This window comes from Armigeres subalbatus, chromosome 1, assembly GCF_024139115.2.
Source record: "Armigeres subalbatus isolate Guangzhou_Male chromosome 1, GZ_Asu_2, whole genome shotgun sequence".
NCBI classification, from domain to species: Eukaryota; Metazoa; Arthropoda; class Insecta; order Diptera; family Culicidae; genus Armigeres; species Armigeres subalbatus.
The window spans coordinates 25075811-25093273 of NC_085139.1; the positions used below are offsets into that span (position 1 = coordinate 25075811).

The 17463-nt window shown below is 39.3% G+C and overlaps 1 protein-coding gene across 2 annotated transcripts in view; it reads right to left on the reverse strand.

Moving 5' to 3' along the window:
- The window catches only part of LOC134222877 (dynein axonemal heavy chain 10), a 332935-nt gene that overhangs the window by 74500 nt on the left and 240972 nt on the right, over positions 1-17463 (reverse strand). For both annotated transcript variants that reach the window (XM_062702027.1, XM_062702022.1), the window contains 4 exons: positions 16653-16783; positions 16171-16593; positions 15976-16080; positions 15588-15746 (listed from right to left, as the gene is read on the reverse strand). In XM_062702027.1, coding sequence (XP_062558011.1) covers positions 15588-15746; positions 15976-16080; positions 16171-16593; positions 16653-16783 — 818 coding nt within the window. The remainder of the gene's footprint in view (positions 1-15587; positions 15747-15975; positions 16081-16170; positions 16594-16652; positions 16784-17463) is intronic.

Consider the following 17463-nt stretch of genomic DNA (forward strand, 5'->3'; position numbering starts at 1 on the left):
GCTCTCCCACAATCTGGAGAGTGCACCTTTTCAGGACGTTCGCCGTCCACTGCTTCGTTCAATGCTATTCGGAGGCGAATGGTACTCCATAGGTCGAGCTGTTGTTGGGCAGGTTTGTAATAACCTTTTTGTGGAAAGGTAAGGTTTTCACCAGAAAATGATTTTTAATTTCGAAATATGGGGAAATAATTTTTAATTCGCGGCATCATTTATTTATTTATATGCCGCTAAAATGTTTTTTGATGTGTTTTACAGGGCACAGTAGCTGTTCAGTCGAATTCGTTCGCCGTTGGCCAAGGTGAGAAGCTTGTTATCATCCATAAACGAGTTCATGTTCTCGATCCACAGCGCATCAACATCTCCGTCAAAACAAACATAACCCACGGGAAATTCATTCGAATTTCCACGGGAAATTCATTCGAATTTCCACGGGAAATTCATTTGAGTTTCCACGGGAAATTCATTCGAATTTCCACGGGAAATTCATTCGAATTTCCACGGGAAATTCATTCGAATTTCCAAGGGAAATTCATTCGAATTTCCACGGGAAATTCATTCGAATTTCCACGGAAATTCATTCAATTTCCACGGAAATTCATTCAATTTCCACGGAAATTCATTCAATTTCCACGGAAATTCATTCGAATTTCCACGGGAAATTCATTCGAATTTCCACAGGAAATTCATTCAATTTCCACGGAAATTCATTCGAATTTCACAGGAAATTCATTCAATTTCCACGGAAATTCATTCGAATTTCCACGGAAATTCATTCGAATTTCCACGGAAATTCATTCGAATTTCCACGGAAATTCATTCGAATTTCCACGGAAATTCATTTGAATTTCCACGGAAATTCATTCAATTTCAACGGAAATTCATCTCAATTTCCACGGAAATTCATTCGAATTTCCACGGAAATTCATTCGAATTTCCACGGAAATTCATTCGAATTTCCACGGGAAATTCATTCGAATTTCCACGGGAAATTCATTCGAATTTCCACGGGAAATTCATTTGAATATTCACGGGAAATTCATTTGAATTTCCACGGGAAATTCATTCGAATTTCCACGAGAAATTCATTCGAACATTGACGGGAAATTCATTCTAATTTTCATGGGAAATTCATTCTAATCTCCACGGGAAATTAATTTGAATTTCCACGGGAAATTCATTCGGATGAATTTTTCAGCCCCGGCTTCTTCTCTTTCATGAATTTGGTAGATTGGAACACCTAGGGTAATTGGTCAAATGTTGAACGGCAAATTTCTTCGCCTATTGTTGAACGCATGTGCATTTCTTATGGGCGTTCAACAATAGGCAAGAGTTTTAGCCGTTCAAAATTTAGCGGTTTCCCCTAGTAGTGTATTAATTTTGTCTACTTATTGTTACAAATGGCTATGTTGAACTAACATTAGGAAAAAAAATAAGAAAAGAAACTCAGCACCACCGGGGGATCGGCCCAGACTCTGCTGCAGCTGCTCTCGAAACCAATTTCAATTTCAAGTCAAATCAATGAAACCACCTCGCGCACGAGATGAATGCTGGTGAGAAAACTAATATTGCGATAGATCCGGTCTTGGCTGTTGCTGGGATCTCGCTGCCTTCTGATCCGTTATTGGTTTTGTTGGAGATGGCTATTTGTAATCCGTGGTAGGTAACCAGTTTTTGTTAAGATTTCGTGTTCAATCCGACATTCCTTGGCGGAAGCTTATTGAAGGTTCCAGCATTTTGATTAATTCTGTGATTGTATGCAAAGATGAAATTAAGTCTTTCGACTTAGTTATCGTTCCGTTTATTCACTTTTTAGTGAACATATTTTAAAACATGAATTCAAATATTGAGTTAGGTATGTACCTCTAAAAGCGATAAACCTGGAAAGTGCTTGTGGAGTGCAGAAGCAGAAAACGGTCAAGGCCAGTTTAATTTTGTGTGTTCAATAAATCAATACACAAAAGCACATGCAATTTTAAATTTATATTATCGTCGTTCATAATAAAACCGGAGGAGGTAATCCAGGGATTTTTAATTCTACCTTGCCCCCGAACCAGTTTGTTGCAACCCACGGTGCACTCGAATTGAAACGCATTGCACCAGTAGCTTTTGCTAGCAGTGAATTAAATTTGCCGAGCTGGGCTCAAAATTGAAACATTCGTGCAAACGGTCCTATTCGGATCGGCGCATACCTCCGTTGTACGTTTAATTGTCCCATGTGTAACTTTTAAATTTTGGTTGCGGACTCACTGCTTTTACAATAGGGGTAAAATTTGAGATTACCATCTTGGGATCCTTATAATGGTAACTATACCAATGGGACAACCATGCGTAGAAGGACGGTACATAATTGCGGCGGCCGACCATCCAGTGAACCGTGAAAGCTGTCAATTTAAATGAAATTTGCGCTTGGGAACGTTAGCAAGTGTGAAATTATTTTCTAACTACTGCTTTGTGCTACTACGATTGTCCCAAAACGGGGGAACCACACAATGGCCAGTGTGTATGTTGTGTGATGACGACGGTGGCCCACAGACCCGGCGGTCTTGTGACCTCCGCTTATGTGTGTGATGTTTGCTGGTTGGTCAGCCACCTTTCGGACCAGTGTAGCTTTGGACCAGCGGCGTTTCAGCGGCACACAAACACATTGGCACTAACGATGATTTTCGCGCGTCAACCGATCAGGCCGGTGTTGACTGGTTGGTTTTCACTTAGTTTTAGGCAGAGGTTTTCAACTGTATTACTGAAATAATTTGGTGTTTATATGCTTTGTGTTTGTATCTTTTGGTTTTCAATGCAAAACCAAATTCATCATTGCTTGTGCAACTTAGTCTATAAAACATGAAGCTTAGCTTAGCTTATATACTGAAGGAATAATTTATGCAGGAACACCATGAGGAGTTCCTGATGGAACTCTAAGAGGAATTCCTTGTGGAACTGCAAGAGGAATTTCCGGAGGAAATCCTGGAGGATCACTAAGAAGAATTTTTGGAGAAACTCTAGGAAAAAAAACCTGGAGGAACTCCAAGAAGAATTCCTGGATGAACTCCAGGTAGAGTTCCTGAAAGAATCACTTCCTGGAAAATTCACATTAGAAATATTTGGAGAAACTCTAGGAGAAATTCCTGGAGAAACTCCAGAAGAAATTTCTGCAGAAACTCTAGAAACTCTAGCAGCTCTAGGAGGAATTCCTGACGGAGCTCAAAAGGGAGTTCCTGGAGAAAAGCAGAATAAATTCCTGGAGCCATTCTGAATGAATTCCTGGGGTAATCCTGAATGAATTCTTGAAGAGAACCATGAATGAATTCCGGAGGGAATTCTGAATGAATTCCTGGGGGATTTCTGAATTCATTCCTGGGGAAATTATGAATGAACTCCTGGGGGCATTCTGAATGAATTCCTGGGGAATTTCTGAATGTGTTCCTGGGGGATTTCTGAATGAATTCCTGGGGGAATTCTGAATGAATTCCTGGAGGATTTCTGAATGAATTCCTGGGGGTATTATAAATGAACTCCTGGGGGCATTCTGAATGAATTCCTAAGGGAATCCTGAATGAATTCTTGAGGGAATTCTGAATGAATTCCTAGGGGCTTTCTGAATGAATTCCTTGAGGAATTCTGAATGAATTCCTGGACGAATTCGGAATGAATTCCTGGATGAATTCGGAATGAATTCCTGGAGGAATTGTGAATGAATTCCTGGAAGAATTCTGAATGAATTACTGGAGCAATTCTGAATGAATTCCTGGAGGAATTCTGAATGAATTCCTGGAAGAATTCCGAATTAATTCCTGGAGAAGTTCTGAATGCAGTCCTGGAGGAATTTTGAATGAATTCCTGGAGAAATTCTGAGGGAGTTCTGAATGAATTCCTGATAGAATTCTGAATGAATTCCTGAGGCAATTCTGAATGAATTCCTGAGGCAATTCTGAATGAATTTCTGAGGTAATTTTGAATGAATTCCTGAGGGACTTCTGATTGAATTCCTGGAGGAATTCTGAATGAATTCCTGGATGAATTCTGAATGAATTCCTGAGGGAATTCTGAATGAATTCCTGATAGAATTCTGAATGAATTCCTGGGGGAATTCTGAATAAATTCCTGAGGGAATTCTGACTGAATTTCTGAGGGAATTCTGAAGGAATTCCTGAGGGAACTCTGACTGAATTTCTGAGGGAATTCTGAAGGAATTCCTGAGGAAATCTGAATGAATTCCTGGAGGAATTCTGAATGAACTCCTGGAGGAATTCTGAATGAACTCCTGGAGGAATTCTGAATGAATTCCTGGAGGAATTCTGAATGAATTCCTGGAGGATTTCTGAATGAATTCCTGGAGGAATTCTGAATGAATTCCTGGAGGAATTCTGAATGAATTCCTGGAGGAATTCTGAATGAGTTCCTGGAGGAATTCTGAATGAATTCCTGGAGGAATTCTGAATAAATTCCTGGAGGAATTCTGAATGAATTCCTGGAGGAATTCTGAATGAATTCCTGGAGGAATTCTGAATGAATTCCTGGAGGAATTCTGAATGAATTCCTGGAGGAATTCTGAATGAATTCCTGGAGGAATTCTGAATGAATTCCTGGAGGAATTCTGAATGAATTCCTGGAGGAATTCTGAATGAATTCCTGGAGGAATTCTGAATGAATTCCTGGAGGAATTCTGAATGAATTTCTGGAGGAATTCTGAATGAATTCCTGGAGGAATTCTGAATGAATTCCTGGAGGAATTCTGAATGAATTCCTGGAGGAATTCTGAATGAATTCCTGGAGAATTCTGAATGAATTCCTGGAGGAATTCTGAATGAATTCCTGGAGGAATTCTGAATGAATTCCTGGAGGAATTCTGAATGAATTCCTGGAGGAATTCTGAATGAATTCCTGGAGGAATTCTGAATGAATTCCTGGAGGAATTCTGAATGAATTCCTGGAGGAATTCTGAATGAATTCCTGGAGGAATTCTGAATGAATTCCTGGAGGAATTCTGAATGAATTCCTGGAGGAATTCTGAATGAATTCCCGGAGGAATTCTGAATGAATTCCTGGAGGAATTCTGAATGAATTCCTGGAGGAATTCTGAATGAATTCCTGGAGGAATTCTGAATGAATTCCTGGAGGAATTCTGAATGAATTCCTGGAGGAATTCTGAATGAATTCCTGGAGGAATTCTGAATGAATTCCTGGAGGAATTCTGAGTGAATTCCTGGAGGAATTCTGAATGAATTTCTGGAGGAATTCTGAATGAATTCCTGTAGGATTTCTGAATAAATTATTGGGGGAATTCTGAATGAATTTCTGGAGGAATTCTGAATGAACTCCTGGAGGAATTCTGAATGAATTCCTGGAGGAATTCTGAGGGAATTCTGAATGAATTCCTGAGGGAATTCTGAATGAATTCCTGAGGGAATTCTGAATGAATTCCTGAGGGAATTCTGAATGAATTCCTGAGGGAATTCTGAATGAATTCCTGAGGGAATTCTGAATGAATTCCTGAGGGAATTCTGAATGAATTCCTGAGGAAATCTGAATGAATTTCTGAGGGAATTCTGAATGAATTCCTAGGGGCTTTCTGAATGAATTCCTTGAGGAATTCTGAATAAATTCCTGAGGGAATTCTGACTGAATTTCTGAGGGAATTCTGAAGGAATTCCTGAGGAAATCTGAATGAATTCCTGGAGGAATTCTGAATGAACTCCTGGAGGAATTCTGAATGAATTCCTGGAGGAATTCTGAATGAATTCCTGGAGGAATTCTGAATGAATTCCTGGAGGAATTCTGAATGAATTCCTGGAGGAATTCTGAATGAATTCCTGGAGGAATTCTGAATGAATTCCTGGAGGAATTCTGAATGAATTCTGAATGAATTCCTGGAGGAATTCTGAATGAATTCCTGGAGGAATTCTGAATGAATTCCTGGAGGAATTCTGAATGAATTCCTGGAGGAATTCTGAATGAATTCCTGGAGGAATTCTGAATGAATTCCTGGAGGAATTCTTAATGAATTCCTGGGGAAGTTCTGAATGAATTCCTGGGAGAATTCTAAATAAATTTCTGGGGCATTCTGAATGAATTCCTAGGGGCATTCTGAATGAATTCCTGGAAAATTTCTGAATGAATTCCTGGAGGAATTCTGAATGAATTCCTGGAGGAATTCTGAATGAATTCCTGGAGGAATTCTGAATGAATTCCTGGAGGAATTCTGAATGAATTCCTGGAGGAATTCTGAATGAATTCCTGGAGGAATTCTGAATGAATTCCTGGAGGAATTCTGAATGAATTCCTGGAGGAATTCTGAATGAATTCCTGGAGGAATTCTGAATGAATTCCTGGAGAAATTCTGAATGAATTCCTGGAGAAATTCTGAATGAATTCCTGGAGGAATTCTGAATGAATTCCTGGAGGAATTCTGAATGAATTCCTGGAGGAATTCTGAATGAATTCCTGGAGGAGTTCTGAATGAATTCCTGGAGGAATTCTGAATGAATTCCTGGAGGAATTCTGAATGAATTCCTGGAGGAATTCTGAATGAATTCCTGGAGGAATTCTGAATGAATTCCTGGAGGAATTCTGAATGAATTCCTGGAGCAATTCTGAATGAATTCCTGGAGCAATTCTGAATGAATTCCTGGAGGAATTCTGAATGAATTCCTGGAGGAATTCTGAATGAATTCCTGGAGGAATTCTGAATGAATTCCTGGAGGAATTCTGAATGAATTCCTGGAGGAATTCTGAATGAATTCCTGGAGGAATTCTGAATGAATTCCTGGAGGAATTCTTAATGAATCCCTGAAGGAATTCTTAATGAATCCCTGGAGGAATTCTGAATGAATTCCTGGAGGAATTCTAAATGAATTCCTGGAAGAATGAATTCCTGGAGGAATTCAGAATGAATTCTTTGAGGAATTCTGAATGAATTACTGGAGGAATTCTGGAGGAATTCTGAATGAATTCCTGGAGGAATTCTGAATGAATTCCTGGAGGAATTCTGAATGAATTTCTGGAGGAATTCTGAATGAATTCCTGTAGGAATTCTGAATAAATTTTTGGGGAAATTCGGAATGAATTCCTGGAGGAATTCTGAATGAACTCCTGGAGGAATTCTGAATGAATTCCTGGAGAAATTCTGATGGAGTTCTGAATGAATTCCTGAGCGAATTCTGAATGAATTCCTGAGGGAATTCTGAATGAATTCCTGAGGGAATTCTGAATGAATTTCTGAGGGAATTCTGAATGAATTCCTGAGGGAATTCTGAATGAATTCCTGAGGGAATTCTGAATGAATTCCTGAGGGAATTCTGAATGAATTCCTGAGGGAATTCTGAATGAATTCCTGAGGGAATTCTGAATGAATTCCTGAGGGAATTCTGAATAAATTCCTGAGGGAATTCTGACTGAATTTCTGAGGGAATTCTGAAGGAATTCCTGAGGAAATCTGAATGAATTCCTGGAGAAATTCTGAATGAACTCCTGGAGGAATTCTGAATGAATTCCTGGAGGAATTCTGAATGAATTCCTGGAGGAATTCTGAATGAATTCCTGGAGGAATTCTGAATGAATTCCTGGAGGAATTCTGAATGAATTCCTGGAGGAATTCTGAATGAATTCCTGGAGGAATTCTGAATGAATTCTTGGAGGAATTCTGAATGAATTCCTGGAGGAATTCTGAATGAATTCCTGGAGGAATTCTGAATGAATTCCTGGAGGAATTCTGAATGAATTCCTGGAGGAATTCTGAATGAATTCCTGGAGGAATTCTGAATGAATTCCTGGAGGAATTCTGAATGAATTCCTGGAGGAATTCTGAATGAATTCCTGGAGGAATTCTGAATGAATTCCTGGAGGAATTCTGAATGAATTCCTGGAGGAATTCTGAATGAATTCCTGGAGGAGTTCTGAATGAATTCCTGGAGGAATTCAGAATGAATTCCTGGAGGAATTCAGAATGAATTCCTGGAGGAATTCTGAATGAATTCCTGGAGGGATTCTGAATGAATTCCTGGAGGAATTCTGAATGAATTCCTGGAGGAATTCTGAATGAATTCCTGGAGGAATTCTGAATGAATTCCTGGAGGAATTCTGAATGAGTTCCTGGAGGAATTCTGAATGAATTCCTGGAGAAATTCTGAATGAATTCCTGGAGGAATTCTGAATGAATTCCTGGAGGAATTCTGAATGAATTCCTGGAGGAATTCTGAATGAATTCCTGGAGGAGTTCTGAATGAATTCCTGGAGGAATTCTGAATGAATTCCTGGAGGAATTCTGAATGAATTCCTGGAGGAATTCTGAATGAATTCCTGGAGCAATTCTGAATGAATTCCTGGAGCAATTCTGAATGAATTCCTGGAGGAATTCTGAATGAATTCCTGGAGGAATTCTGAATGAATTCCTGGAGGAATTCTGAATGAATTCCTGGAGGAATTCTGAATGAATTCCTGGAGGAATTCTGAATGAATTCCTGGAGGAATTCTGAATGAATTCCTGGAGGAATTCTGAATGAATTCCTGGAGGAATTCAGAATGAATTCCTGGAGGAATTCTGAATGAATTCCTGGAGGAATTCTGAATGAATTCCTGGAGGAATTCTGAATGAATTCCTGGGGGAATTCTGAATGAATTCCTGGGGGAATTCTGAATGAATTCCTGGGGGAATTCTGAATGAATTCCTGGGGGAATTCTGAATGAATTCCTGGAGGAATTCTGAATAAATTCCTGGGGGAATTCTGAATGAATTCCTGGAGGAATTCTGAATGAACTCCTGGAGGAATTCTGAATGAATTCCTGGAGAAATTCTGATGGAGTTCTGAATGAATTCCTGATAGAATTCTGAATGAATTCCTGAGGCAATTCTGAATGAATTCCTGAGGCAATTCTGAATGAATTTCTGAGGCAATTTTGAATGAATTCCTGAGGGACTTCTGAATGAATTCCTGAGGGAATTCTGAATGAATTCCTGAGGGATTTCTGAATGAATTCCTGAGGGAATTCTGAATGAATTCCTAGGGGCTTTCTGAATGAATTCCTTGAGGAATTCTGAATAAATTCCTGAGGGAATTCTGACTGAATTTCTGAGGGAATTCTGAAGGAATTCCTGAGGAAATCTGAATGAATTCCTGGAGGAATTCTGAATGAATTCCTGGAGGAATTCTGAATGAATTCCTGGAGGAATTCAGAATGAATTCCTGGAGGAATTCTGAATGAATTCCTGGAGGAATTCTGAATGAATTCCTGGAGGAATTCTGAATGAATTCCTGGAGGAATTCTGAATGAATTCCTGGAGGATATCTGAATGAATTCCTGGAGGAATTCTGAATGAATTCCTGGAGGAATTCTGAATGAATTCCTGGAGGAATTCTGAATGAATTCCTGGAGGAATTCTGAATGAATTCCTGGAGGAATTCTGAATGAATTCCTGGAGGAATTCTGAATGAATTCCTGGAGGAATTCTGAATGAATTCCTGGAGGAATTCTGAATGAATTCCTGGAGGAATTCTGAATGAATTCCTGGAGGAATTCTGAATGAATTCCTGGAGGAGTTCTGAATGAATTCCTGGAGGAATTCTAAATGAATTCCTGGAGGAATTCTGAATGAATTCCTAAGGGAATTCTGAATGAATCCCTAAAGGAATTCTGAATGAATTCCTGGAGGAATTCTGAATGAATTCCTGGAGGAATTCTGAATGAATTCCTGGAGGAGTTCTGAATGAATTCCTGGAGGAATTCTGAATGAATTCCTGGAGGAATTCTGAATGAATTCCTGGAGGAATTCTGAATGAATTCCTGGAGGAATGCTGAATGAATTCCTGGAGGAATTCTGAATGAATTCCTGGAGGAATTCTGAATGAATTCCTGGAGGAATTCTGAATGAATTCCTGGAGGAATTCTGAATGAATTCCTGGAGGAATTCTGAAAAAAATCTGGAGGAATTCTGAATGAATTCCTGGAGGAATTCTGAATGAATTCCTGGAGGAATTCTGAATGAATTCCTGGAGGAATTCTGAATGAATTCCTGGAGGAGTTCTGAATGAATTCCTGGAGGAATTCTGAATGAATTCCTGGAGGAATTCTGAATGAATTCCTGGAGGAATTCTGAATGAATTCCTGGAGGAATTCTGAATGAATTCCTGGAGGAATTCTGAATGAATTCCTGGAGGAATTCTGAATGAATTCCTGGAGGAGTTCTGAATGAATTCCTGGAGGAATTCTGAATGAATTCCTGGAGGAATTCTGAATGAATTCCTGGAGGAATTCTGAATGAATTCCTGGAGGAATGTTGAATGAATTCCTGGAGGAATTCTGAATGAATTCCTGGGGGAATTCTGAATGAATTCCTGGGGGAATTCTGAATGAATTCCTGGAGGAATTCTGAATGAATTCCTGGAGGAATTCTGAATGAATTCCTGGGGAAATTTTGAATGAATTCCTGGAGGAATTCTGAATGAATTCCTGGAGAAATTCTGAATGAATTCCTGGAGGAATTCTGAATGAATTCCTGGAGGAATTCTGAATGAATTCCTGAGGGAATTCGGAATGAATTTCTGAGGTAATTCTGAATGAATTTCTGAGGGAGCTCTGAATGAATTCCTGAGGGAATTCTGAATAAATTCCTGAGGGAATTCTGACTGAATTTCTGAGGGAATTATGAATGAATTCCTGAGGGAATTCTGATTGAAATCCTGGGGGAACTCTGAATGAATTCCTGGGGGAGTGCTGAATGTTTTCCTGGAGGAATTCTGAATGAATTCCTGAGAGATTCTGAATGAATTCCTGAGAGAATTCTGAATAAATTTTTGAGGGAATTCTGATTTTTATCCTGAGAGAATTCTGAATAAATTCCTGAGGGAATTTTTAATGAATTCCAGGGGCAATTTAGAATGAATTCCTGGGGGAATTTGGAATGATTTCCTGGATGAACACTTTTCCAGGATTTTTTTTTTCAAGAAAATTGGAAGAAACTCCAAAATGAATTCCTGGATGAACTCGAGGAGGAGCTCCAGGTGGAATTCTTATTGCAATTTCTGACGGAATTCCATGAGTAATATTTGTAAGAACTCAAAGAGGAATTGAGAGAGTTGTCCTGGATGTACCCCAGCAGAAATATCTGAGAGAAATCATAAGGAATTCTAAAGGAATTAAAGATGAATTCATGAATAAACTCTAAGATGAAATCTTGGAGATGCACCGGGAGGAGTTTCATTAATAATCTTTTGACGGTATCCCAGGGTTAGACTACGTTCAGACTGGTGATATAGCTACTTGATATAGAGAATCTTGACATGAGATGTCATATGCATTATTTGCAGTGAAAATAAGATATGTGAACTTTGGTGTCAAACAAATAGAGGGATATATATAGTCTGGAAGGCACATTAATATTTGGAAGAACTCCAAAAGAAATTGACGGAGAAATTATTGAGGAAATTTTTAGAGAAACTCAAAGAGAGTTTCCTGCAGAAATTCCTGGAGGAACTTTTGGAGGAGTTCCTGGATGAAATTTGTCAAGGATTTATCACCCAACTACAGGATGAAATCTTTGAGAAATTGCAGAATGAGTACCTTGAGGAACTGCGAAAGGAATTCCTGGAGGCACTTCAAGAGGAATTCCTGGAGAAATTATGGTAGAAATATGTGGAGGATATTCAGGAGAATCAGGATGCATCCTTGGAGGATCTCAAAGATGCATCCCTGGATGATCTTTGGGAAAAATTTCTAGACTAGTTCCAGGAGAAACTCCTGGAAGAACTGCAAGAGAAATGCCTGGAGGAACTCTTTCTGGAGTTCCTCCATGAATTTTCCTTTCAAAATTCCTTCTGTACCTGTGTACCTGTATTCAGGGAATCAATATCCAAGCAACGCCTTACAATATACCCTTTGTCGTCAAAAGAGTTTGTTACTGACAAACGCACCTAGCGACAAACCTTTATCAGAACCCGAAAACAATATGACAAGAATCATTTGCATTGCATGGTCTGATATTTCCGAGAATATGATGCAATATTAATCATTGTTGGGTTCTCGAATATTTCCATAAAAGCAGAAACTATGATAGCATAAAACCGTAATTTTCTCTAGAAATAATGCAAAATAACGGGATGAAAAGTTAGCAACAAGATTGTCTTCTTTTTTGTTGCTGACAAAAATTTTCGGATCTTTGTCATTATTATCTCCGACAAAAACAAAGCTTTGTCGTTGGTTCTCTTTTGTCACTTGTTTCGCAAGCGCATTTCAGAAAAATTGATACCCTGCCTGTATTTCATGGAACAGTTTCGCCAGGATTTTCTCTTGGAGCTCCTCAAGGAATTCCTCCTGGAATTCACCTAGCAGTTTTTTCTATAGTTCCTCCTGGAATTCCGATATACGTTTCTTTTGGAATTCTTTCAGTAGGTTCTCCGGGAATACTTTCTGATGTTTCTCCGGAAATTTCTGCAGATGTTTCCTCCGTTATTTCACTAAAAAATTCCTGGATTTCCTACAAAAATTTCATCCTGGCTCTAGTAATTTTCTCTAGAATTCCTTCAAGAGATCCTCCAAGAACTAGCACAATGGTTCTTTCTAGAGTTAACATTGACATTTTGCTGTAGTCTTCTGTAGTCTGCTGTAGGGCTTCCATACAAATCAAACACATATTTCTGCATAACTCGAGAACGAATCTAGCAAATGGAACCAAATTTAGTATGTGGAGATTCTTGAAGACAAGAAAGAAACCCGTCCCTGCTTTAAACGAGGGGGTTTATAAACAAATGAAACACAAACTTTGAAAATAATCATTTTTTTTTTTGCGAGACGAAGTTTGACGGGACTGCTAGTAATTGATATTTTATATTAATTTATATACATAAAAACACAAAGTTAACCTGAATCATAACTCATTTAGCTTCTTTTGAGTTCCGGATTTTTACCCGTGTACCGAAACGAACTTTCGCTTATTTTGAACTGTAAGAATGTAAGAATTTCCTCGTTTCCACGGTGTTTTGGAATTTTAACGTAAAATTCTTCGGACTTCGTAAGGATTGTTTTTGGAAATTTTCACGGGAAATTCTTAAGAACTTCTACGAGAAAATCTTTATAATACCAACGAGTTATTTTTCAGGGATTCCAAGGGAAATTCTTTGAAATTTCCAAAGAAAACTTATAGAACTTTCCACGGATATTAACATTTGAACTTCCATTTCAGATGTTCTTCGGAATTTCCACGGAAATTGAAATCTACTCAATGTACGGAAAATCGCAAGAATCTGTCGAAAAAAATTTCAAATTTGTTCCTGCTGAAATTCTGACGAATTTATTATAAAAATATGAATATATTTGCTAAGATGCTCAAAGTAATTTCCCGGGGGAACTGAGAAGAGTTGCTTTGGAATTATGAATAGGCGTTTTCTTTGGAAGAATTTCCTTTTAAAAGTTTAGCTTGTAAATTTGAAAAAAAAAACAAAATATTTTCCAATGGACATTTTAAAAAAGAAGTTTTTATGGAGAATCTGAATATTTTTTCGAAAAAACTGCAAAGGATCTTCGTTTGTTCTGAAATTCCGGTAAGCGTTGCACGTGGAATTCATATGAAATTCAAAATCCCCCGTGATTGAAGAAAAATGCTCTGATCTACTGGAGAATCTTCTTCACTACTGTTTGTTGTCATCGGTAGGATAAAGACAGACGAACATCTTTCTTCAAATTCAAATTACACTCTTTGTTATAACGTAAAATATTTACCGTGTTCAGCCCCCACACTAAACAATATAAATATTTGTGACATCACCAGTTTATGATATTTATTAGAGCTCGATCATCTACACTACACTCCATTAAGTGGCCAATTTGTCGTACGACAGCAAAAATGTTGTTGAGAACATCTAGCCATGTAGATTGCTCAACGCAAACTTTCGGGTCAAAAGGATTGTCGTCACTACTGGCGGCTGGTAACAATATCCTGGCTCGAACGAACACACAATCGTGAGTGGCACTGCTCAGTGAACCTGGAGGGAAGGATACTACACTGCAGCAGGTGGGCATGCGAGCATAATTTATTCAAAACTCTTTTCATTTCGTTTATCGCACCATGTTTTGTGGCATCACATTGGCGAGACGATGCATATAAAGGATGAGGCGTATGTGGATGTCGTTTCTTACCGAACTGCAAGAATGAACCTCTACCGATAGTGTTTGTTGAGTTGGAAGGCTGTGCACTGTGCAGTTTCTGCACCTCTACAGTGCGAGTGTATCGTTTCTCAAAGTGAGCGCTGGAACGAAGCTCTATTCATAAACTACCGATAAACATGATTGTTTGGAAAAGTTATCGCGTGGCTTGAATAGCAAATTAGGATGTTGTAGTATAGAACCATCAGACTGGTTGCAGGTTTGGTACGTGTGAGAAAATTGTGCACCGGTTTCCCAGATCATGTGAGCAACGACATACTGGGTTGCCAATTATCTCTCTATTGTGGAAGGCTTTAAGAGATTTCTGAGATTCTGTATACAATGTTATGATTGATAATTGAATATGTACGAGACGAATCAATGCAGATGTATTCCATGTTTATCAAAAAACTTGCTGCAGAATGTGCTCGATATGTTTTCAAATAATATTGAAACTAGTGAACCATAAATGTTTAAGAATCTATTCAATGAATTACGGTTTAATAAGATATCTGGCATCCCAATTCCACCCTTTTCAAATGGAAGTTGACACTTATCGTTCAGAACGTGAATATCCGCACCAAATGATGCCTCATCGTCTATGCTCAGAACCACGTACATGGGTAGCAGAATTGGTCCCACGGTGACAAATATCGATGTTGTGCTGGTGATGCAGCAGCAACATCATCAGGAGTGACGAATTCATTTTTCTCCCAACAATACCCAATTTCTGCGTTCGCTGTCTGCATCCAAGTCGAAAGGCATGGTTTAGAATTCTCTTCCAGCGAGACAAGTTGGCAGCGAGTCTACAACGACGACGGTGAGACCGAAGCAACGCATTCCGCGACCGATGACGACGTGCCAGTTGTTGCTGATGACGATTATAACAATGTGCCGCCGTGTCTCGTGCACCCATTCCTACGTGTATCAGCCGAATCGCGATTTCGGAACGATGTACTGGGCTGCATGCTGCACATGCCCTAGCTCCCAACAATATCGTGGCGTCCCATCACCAACATCGGCGCACCGGCCTACATCCTGCTGGTGGCAGATTGCGTTTCCATCGCAGACAGCGGCCTCATAAATTTTCATCTATGATTCGAGAGCCGGGCATGAAGCGACACATTCGGATATTGACATTCGTCGGTTCCAAATTGCTTCCTATACTTAGCCTCCAACCGACTGGATGTGTATTAGGGTGGCCGAATAACTCAACGTACGACAAATCGTTATTTGCAAACCAATTTTAGAGATTCAGTACGTTCTAGACACATTATTCCATACACAAATTCATTATTCAGGAGTTCAGATCTTACTTTGATTTGGTTTGGTAAATTATGTTATGATTATGGTGACATTTAATTGAAAAATCTATAATCGATTGTACGGAACAGCCTCCAGCGGCATGCTGAGATTTTGCATTTTTGGTTCAGCTTAGTATAGAACAAATCGATACGTACCTTTGGGTTCAACACGGTGCATTTCGTCGGCAGGCCCATATTGGTTTGCGCTTTTATCAATGTATTTATTACAACCGTTTTTCCGCCACTTGTTGGACCGACAATCATGGTTGAGTGACGTGTCATCATTGTTTCGTATAATTGTATAACTTTCTCCACCTGGTGTCGAATGGAAACGAAAACGAGAATTGGGAAATCGTGAGTCAGGGGGACTAAAATGAGACGCTCGACACGGGAAAGGGAAGAACAATTTTGTGGGAATTTGATTATCTGATCGCTTGTTGGAATTGTGGGAATTGAGTTGAGGGAGAGGTACGCAAAATCACACACCATTTTTCATGACAGGTTCTGGGTTTTTTGTGAATGTAGTTTCTGAATAAAAACTCACTTGTTTCTGCAAAATAATGTAACCATCATCTTCGAGGACTCTCTCAACCTCTTCGGTGAACTCCGGATATCCGACGCGTGGATAATCCACCCCTGGGAATAGATCCTGTCATTGGATGGGAAATGTGAGGATGTTATTTAGTTTCTGTCATTAGTAAATTTGCTTCGTAAACAGTAAACTGTTAGCAGATGTTACCTTCATCAGTCCCATAAACAGCGGCACATCATCGAAGACAAATTTGGGGAAGTTCATGTCGAACAGGGTTCGCATCAGGGTGGCCGTTTCCGAGATTTCGGGTGATTTTCGTTTGTTTACTCCGGCCATGCGGAGCACGGCGTTCAAGGATCGGAGACCCCAATCGTAGTGGTACTGTTTGGAAAGTTGTTCCCTGGCCAGTTTGTACAGGACCGTCATCTTCTTTGCGAGCGTTTTGGCCTTCATGAAACCATCCGAAAATAGCGATATCAGACAGATCAGTTCCAGGTCCGGCATGATGCAGGTCACCGGCCGGAATAGGGCTTTGACCGATTCCGGGAGCTCGGTACGTCCGGCGTAGCCCGGGTTCATTGTAATGAAGATGCCCACTTTCGGATCGAGATTAATCTCATAACCTTCGAACTGAGAATGGAAGTTGACTATAATAGGATTAGTGCTGGAAGAAAGTATATTCCACAAACCATAAATGTTTTCTGGTTGGCAACCAAAGCTGTCCGGATCATTTGTAGCTGAGTCGAGATAACACTAAGTACCGAGATGTCAATTCGATTGAACTCGTCGAAGCAACCCCAAGCACCGCATTGTGACAATCCTGTGGAATGGGGAAAACAGAAAAAAATCAGATGGGATGGAATAGTATGTGCATGAAGAATATGTTCGTAGGGAAAAGTTTTACTTTTGTCTCTAGTTACTGGTCGTTTCATTTTGAATACGTACGATGAGAATGGGATGGAGAGTGTGTTTAACAAATGGTCTATCAATTCCGAAATTGTTTAAAAGTAGTAACAATGTTGAATTTGGTCAATACCCCGATGAAAATGATTTTCAATCACAATCACGTAGAATCTATTTTTTAAAGGAAAGGCGACGTTCTTAAGGATAAGGATGCTTTCCACCACACAGTCACAAGGGAACACGAAGCCTAACTTGATGCTTACTCACTCTAAGCATGCTTTGTAAAATATTCACAGTTCTGTACGGTGAACAGTTTACCAAAAGTTTTGCCCAAGAACATGTGAGGAAAGTTATTATAAACAGTTGCGCTATAAACTACCGAAAATTTCAAAAGCACAAAGTCAAAAAATAATTTAAAAAGGAAGAGTATTTAGAAAAAAAAATTCTTTGAAACTAATAATGTGATCTATCCAATAGGTTCAGGGTCATTTGGACGAATGCCGTTTAGTTATGAAAAGTTATGTTCGAAGTTAGAAGAGTGAAGAACGTCGATCAGAGTAAAAGTAAGTAGTGAAAAGTGAGTAGTGGACAGGGAAA